Source organism: Notolepis coatsorum, assembly GCF_963971535.1.
Source record: "Notolepis coatsorum genome assembly, chromosome: 14".
Classification (NCBI taxonomy): Eukaryota; Metazoa; Chordata; class Actinopteri; order Aulopiformes; family Paralepididae; genus Notolepis; species Notolepis coatsorum.
This window is the reverse complement of record NC_140178.1, coordinates 17,628,176-17,635,524: the sequence shown is the minus strand read 5'-3', so window position 1 is coordinate 17,635,524 and position 7,349 is coordinate 17,628,176. Positions and strand designations below refer to the sequence as shown.

Below are 7,349 nucleotides of genomic sequence, written 5' to 3'. Positions count from 1 at the left end.
TACAGCTCTATGCTCTAGCTGATCTGTTATTACGGCTCTATGCTCTAGCTGATCTGTTATTACGGCTCTATGCTCTAGCTGATCTGTTATTACAGCTCTATGCTCTAACTGATCTGTTATTACAGCTCTATGCTCTAGCTGATCTGTTATTACAGCTCTATGCTCTAACTGATCTGTTATTACAGCTCTATGCTCTAACTGATCTGTTATTACAGCTCTATGCTCTAGCTGATCTGTTATTACGGCTCTATGCTCTAGCTGATCTGTTATTAAGGCTCTATGCTCGGTGCTCTGGTCCATGTCTTTGGCCTCACAGAGATGGCTATGAAATCAGAAGAGCATCCAAAGCATTCTCCCACTCAAACTCAACTCACCCTCAAAATGCCCCAATACCCAGAGACACCCGGCAGCTCACAGGAAGGTGTGGGCGGGGCCAGACACGGTCTCAGGCAGCTCACGGGAAGGTGTGGCGCGGTGCCCGACGCGGTCTCAGGCAGCAGCTCACGGGTAGGTGTGGCAGTGCCCGACACGGTCTCAGGCAGCTCACAGGAAGGTGAGGCAGTGCCCGACACGGTCTCAGGCAGCAGCTCACGGGAAGGTGTGGCGGTGCCCGACACGGTCTCAGGCAGCTCACAGGAAGGTGGCGCGGTGCCCGACACGGTCTCAGGCAGCTCACGGGAAGGTGTGGGCGGTGCCAGAGACGGGTCACATTATTCTTGGGGGCAGTCGTGGCACTGACATTTCTAAAAGACACTTCCGGTATCTGATCGAGGTCTTTACAGAAAACTATCCAGGTTTCCTTGACGACAGCACGGGTTGTTCAGCGACCGGGGGTGGGGGTGGCGGGGGGGTGTTAGCAGACCGAGCAGATACACTGAACCCCGAAGAACGCCGGGCCCGGTTACTTCTGCATTATTGCACTATTCGGTTGTTAAGTCGTGACGTATCGACCTTCCAATAAACCGCTTCCTGGAGCCAATTTCCTGCGTTGGCTGAGGCTCTGGTCTTTTCAACACGCCTCAGTGCTTTGTCTCTGGTTGTTTTAATAGATCCGAGTCATAAGAAAACTGTTTGGGGGCCTGTGCTCCTAGTATCTCCTGCCGTCTGAGCGTTTAGCCCCGGACATGACTTGACCGTCAAGACTTAACAACCGAATACCTTTATAGTATACAAACCTTGTGTTTGATAAAAAATGTCTGTTCAAAATCTTTGGGTTGCAGATGACCGTGGGTTGCAGAGACAGTGGGTGTGTTTTTTTTTTTTATTCAAAAAAAATTATGAAAAGAGAAATTTGAATAATAATAATAGAAAAAAGAAAAAAAGTGAACAGGTGAGGTACCGGTAACGTTCTCTTAAGTCTCAACTGGAGCAGCACTCTTCCTTCCTCCTCCTCCTCCTCACCATCCTTCTCCTCTTTTCATTGAGAAGCGTAAATGGCTTTTTACTTACCAGTGTGGCACAAGGCTGGCACTTGCATGGTTCGTGCATCGTCGGATGCAGTTGTGATCCTGTAAACTCCTTCCGCTAAAAAACCACAACCGCACAAATGCACTGTGATAATATTATCTCAACAAAAACAATATAAAAAAACGCAGCGGTCGTCGGAGGCGGCGGCGGCTCGGGGTACCGGCGGGAATATAAGGTACTCGGTATCACCGGCCCCGGAGGAAGACACGCGGTCAGCGCCGCTGCTACTCCGCTCCCCGTCCGCTGGCAGTTATATAATATAAAAAAAAAAAAAAAAAAAAAGCCTGAGCACGTCGCTAATGGAGAAATCAAAGCAACTCAATTTGGCCGTGGTCCTCTCGATGGAGACACACACACACACACACACCAGTGGTCCCGCCCTTAGTGCTGTGGCTGCGTTGCGATTGGTTCCATGGAGAGAGGAGGCGTGGCCAGGCGGTGCTCTGTGTGTCGGTGTTTCACCGGTGTCGGTTTGCCCCCCGGAGCGTCGGGTCACTTGTTGAGGCTGATGCTGACGTAGGAGGTGGGGATGTAGCCCTCGTCTCCGCTGGCCCTGCGCACCCGCGTCCAGCCGTCCCCCTTGTCCTCCTCCACCACCGCCAGCACCTCCCCCTCCTGCATGGAGATGGTGCCCTCGCTGGCGCCTGGGCGGAGGGCGACAGAGACGCTTGCGCGTTAGTCAACTTCAAGAACAAGTTCAATTTGAGACATTTTTTTAATACCACTTAGAGCTAAACACTATGCCTACACATATCCGGACATGTAACTCGCTTGAACAATTAAAAAAAAAAACTGCACCCACAGCTAAATTCATTAACGGTGTGTGTATGCAATTCAGCTTTATTCTGTTTTAATGTGTATTTTTGTTAAAATGTGTATATTGTGATGATGAATTGTATTGTATGTAGGCCTATTTGATGTATGCTATGTCGAGTACCCTCAATACTCCTCGTTTTTGTCTACTCACTCCGTTCGGCGATACAAGAATTTGAGCTTATAAAGTCGTTCTGTACTTAGTGCTGTGTGATCACTTTAGGTTGATGCCCTTTTTAACGTCTTGGCCAGGGACTACAGATGAAACCTTGGCCAGGGACTACAGATGAAACCTTGGCCAGGGACTACAGATGAAACCTTGGCCAGGGACTACAGATGAAACCTTGGCCAGGGACTACAGATGAAACCTTGGCCAGGGACTACAGATGAAATCTAGCCTTCTGGCTAATTCTGGCGTATTTACATTTTTTAATGTTGATTAATATGCACCGTCCCTTTTGCATGCTCCATACAAGCTCCCGATTGTAGCCCCGCAAAACGACAACAACTTGAATACAAAAACCGTTTCATATATTTTATCTAGAAGATCTAATGTGAAATGAAATGCAATACTTTTTAAGGCCTTACATTGACAATGTAATACTTTTTAAGAGTGAGAGAGAGATAGAGAGAGATAAAGGAGAGAGGGAGAGGGAGAAAGAGTAAGTTTAAAGCATGTATATAGAAGACTATGTAAAATTACAATTCAGTTCTTGCTGTTTAGTTTACTGTAATAAAGACTACTTTTATTAGCTATTTATTCTCAAGACTACTTAAATGTTTAGCTACTTATTATTACCTTTATTTGTAGCTATTTATTCTTAAGACTACCTTTATTTGTAGCTATTTATTATTAAGACTACCTTCATTTGTAGCTACTTATTCTTAAGACCACCTTTATTTGTAGCTATTTATTCTTAAGACTACCTTTACTTGTAGCTATTTATTATTAACACTTTCAGTGCCAACGACGGGAAATCTCGTTAGTTCATGCCAACCGTTGAGTGCCAACGACGAGAAATGTCGCTGTTTAATCGTTATTTTTTTTATTAGTGATTTCCATTCATATTTCATCAATCTAGCCTCACGTTACCAGTGGGGATCTGTCTGAGCTCGAACAGGGAAAATACCGCCCCCTATCGTCTCTCCGGATGGTACTGCACCCCATTGGATTGGATTGAATGAAACGCATGGGGGAAAAAAGAGTCCGGAATCCACATTTTACTTGTCAGACAAGTAACCGGAGACGATCCCAGTCATTGCCCACCACCAGAACAGCGTGGAATATGTCTTTTGACCACCCAGCATTGGATCAATAAACGCAATCGATATTTGGAATGGCGATCAGGAATTGGAATAATCTTTTTGGAGAACATCTGATCTGAGGTAAGGAATCTATTTTACCAGTATTGGGATAATCAGAGCTGTTTTCACCTATATATCAACGTGTCCCCTATGTGTGTATGTGGCTGTGTATAGCTGATCAGGAAATAAGCGAATGGATTTTTCAGCCCGCTTCTATAGCGTGCATAAGTACACATAATACTATCGATAATCTAGCGTTTATTTGAAAACGATTCATAAATAGGCCGAAAAATGACAACGTGTTTTGTGTATTACAGTAAAGTGTGATTCCTGCAGAATCTATTTTTTTTCTGAAAGTTTAAAAAAAACTAGCGTTTTTCAAAATGGTATAAAACGGAAATGAACCGATTAAAAAACAATCAGTTTCGACAATGTTGACTGCAAACAAGTCATTGATAAGCGACGGTCGTATTAGACACATAGCCATAATTTAAGATAGAGTTTATACGTTCACAAATGTGAGAGCTCTGTCATTGAATAGAGCGGTGGCATTCAACAGGGTAAATAGGACACGGAGGCTGGCACGGAAAGTGTTAAGACTACCTTTATTTGTAGCTACTTATTATTATATTTTTTTTAATTATCTCTCTTTCTCCGATTTTTCTCTGTTTTCTCCCCGTCCCAATTTAGTCGTTGTGCCAATTCCCCCCCTCCCCTACCTGGTTGGTGTGCGCATGTTCTCCTACTGGTCGGTACAAGGGAACCCTGAAGTATCCGCACGCTTCCTCCGACACGTGCGGCGACAGCCAGTGGCTCTCTTCTCACCTGGCAGCGAGGGCTCTCATTGGTGAAGTGTAACGCGTGGGAGGTCACGCTGCCTTCCTCAAGTCCTGCCTCCGCTGAGTAAGCACCCAGACCTGACCTGTAGGTGTCGCTGTCCACAACGCCAGTTTCCCACCCACGGCTTCCCTCCCCCTAACTCAGCCAAACGAGTTAGTATAGCGATCAGCCCAAGCCAAGGCGATGCTGACTCCGGGAGTCGAGACCACAGCCTCTTGCATTGGTGACGAGCGCAATCTCCGCTACGCCACCTGACCGCCTTAGCTACTTATTCTTAAGACCACCTTTACTCGTAGCTATTATTAATGACGACTTAGTGGACACTGTCGATTTACCCTCGATACTCCTCGTTTTTGTCTACTCACTCCGTTCGGCGATACAAGAATTTGAGCTTATAAAGCCGTTCTGTACTTAGTGCTGTAATGTTTATAAATATATATTCCTGCGTGAGATGATCTGATGATGAGTGCACTCGGTCCTGTCGGGACGCACCAGGGAAGTTGTACATGGCCGTGCATTTGCCAATGGGAGCGGCGATTTCCTCCTCCTCTTCGAAGTCGTCGTCGAACTCGGCGTAGATGGCCTGAGAGGGGTCGGGCGCGCCTTCGTCAGACTGAGCTCCGTCCGGACTGGAGGGGGAAGAAGAGGAGAGTGGAGTGAACAACACAGAAGTTATTGTGCCGTGACTTACCGGCGTTACGTTTGACTAAACGAGGACACGCGGTGCCATAGCGAGGCAGACTCTCCTCACACGGGTCACGGTGACATGCCCGTCAACCACCACTAGGGGCAGATTAGCTAACAGTCAGCGATTCGATTTAAATGTATTGTCATCATATACAGGACAAGTACAGTACGAACGAAAATAAGTGTGGCATCCAACCAGAGTGTAAATGTAACAGTAAAGTGCAATAGTAATATACAGTGTTGGGCAGTAGCTAGCTACAAGTAGCGACGCTACATAGCTTAGCTGCATCTCTCAGTAGCGTGATGCTTGCAGCGTTGCTCCTTTTGAACCAAGTAGCATTATATGTAGTGTAGCTATTTTTAGACCCAAGTAGTGACGTAGCGTGACAAAAACGCTATACGCTACTGTCCGGAGAACTGGACTGCGGAATAAAGATTGTGAAGAAAAAGAATCTCCCCGGAGAAAACCCACTATGATTGGTTGGTTGGTTGGTTGGTTTAGATATGACGACTCACGATTGGGTAAGGTTAGGGCTAAACATTGCGGGTAGGCCAATCAGAGGCAGGATAGGGGGGGGTCATGGCCAAGGCTCCGCAAACCAGGAAGTAAAAAGCAGTCCGCGGCGCGGCGCAGTGTTTACTGTGTCAGCCAAAAACAAAGCTGCTCTCAACTTCCCACACGTCCAGCACTAATTTGTCAGTTTGTCAATCAGTTGAGCTGATGAAAAGCTTTACATAACCATTGTCAACTGTTCCCAAACAGCACACAAGTCAGTGCACTTTTTTGTCAACAGCTAACTAACAGATAGCTGCGATCATGTTTCACTGTAGGCAGAAAATTAACAATATTATGGGGGTGGGGAAAAGAAAAGGCAAACGTTATTGTCATTTTGCTACTGTGGTTTGAGTTGAAACAGTAGTTTATCCTGTGCTGAAAAGGCTCCATTCCAATAGAGATAGTATATATTTTGGTGTTTATTTGATTATTGTTTCACTGCCTTTTATTTATTACGTTTCCACAGTTTATTAACATTTTGTACATGGTACCGCAAGGTACATTAATACAAGTACATGTTAAAAGGATGACACAAAAAGCCAGACAGAGGGCTTGTTTCCAGTTTGTTTTATAATAAACGATCAAACTGAGAATTTTTTGCCTGCCTATTTGTTTGGTGGAAACTTGATCATGAAGTAAAAAAGAAAAAGAAAAAAAGTAGTGCCGATGTAGCTAGCTATTTTTGCCATGTTCTTGTAGTGTAGCTTGCTAAATCTTTCTGGGGATAGCTTCTGTTGTAGTTGAGCTATATTTAATCGAGAGTAACTTGTAGTGTAGCTTACTACATTTTCCAAGTAGCTTGCCCATCACTGGTAATATACAATGTGCAGGTGATTAAACTGGGTATAAGATCTATAGATTAGTACTACTGAGTAATAGTGCTAATCAGATGTATGTACAGAGTTGTAGTATTAACTCATTGACTGCCACGCTGTTTTTCCATCTTTACTCCCTGGCGCCGGCGTTATTGACCATTTTCACAATGTTTGCGGACCCATCGTATATTCTATATTATAGCTATGGAGACAATAGTATGGCTCATTTGACAGGCACTATTTATACTCCAACAGGGACAAAACTGTTTATTTCACGCTAAAAATCGCCGGTTTCACAATAATCCAGGCTGGTTTTCTAGATCTTGAGATATAGTGTTTTGTGCGCATATGCTCAAATCTCGCGGCTGCTCGCCTGAAACCTATATTATTGCCAGGTCAAAAGGTAAACACGGCCATATGTTTCTTCACAAAGCCATCGTTTTCCGACGCTGCGATCATTACAAAAGCATGTTTTATGATGGGGTTCGGTAAAATAGACGTAAAATAGACCTTTGTCAGCAGGTACTCCACTCTCGCTCCAAGTGTCTTGGACCAGAACAGGATCAATACATATAACGTTAGGTGGCCCTCATCCGTTGTCTTCTTCTCCATCATCTCCAATAGTTCGCTCGCCATTGCATTGCAGGCTACTATTGTGCATCAGAGTGCTCGGGCCAGACTATACCACGGAGCCGAACAGGTTTCCTCATCGGCCGGTTTGACTATAGTATTTTTATGATTTACCAGAAGTGCCGAGTCCAACATAGTCTGGTGAAAACGCACCTCATCATCCATAATCATCATCCATATCATCTGTTTTGTCTTCTTCTTCATAATATCCAATAGTTCGCGCTAGGCGATCGCCA

The 7,349-nt window shown here is 45.0% G+C and overlaps 1 protein-coding gene across 4 annotated transcripts in view; it reads right to left on the bottom strand.

Annotated features, from left to right (window-relative positions):
• Nucleotides 1–1,756: 1,756 nt before the first annotated feature.
• Nucleotides 1,757–7,349, bottom strand: part of trip10a (thyroid hormone receptor interactor 10a) — a 67,244-nt gene continuing 61,651 nt past the window's right edge. For all 4 annotated transcript variants that reach the window (XM_084329329.1, XM_084329330.1, XM_084329332.1 and 1 more), the window contains 2 exons: nt 4,918–5,054; nt 1,757–2,111 (listed from right to left, as the gene is read on the bottom strand). In XM_084329329.1, coding sequence (XP_084185455.1) covers nt 1,960–2,111; nt 4,918–5,054 — 289 coding nt within the window. In that variant the 3' untranslated portion in view covers nt 1,757–1,959. The remainder of the gene's footprint in view (nt 2,112–4,917; nt 5,055–7,349) is intronic.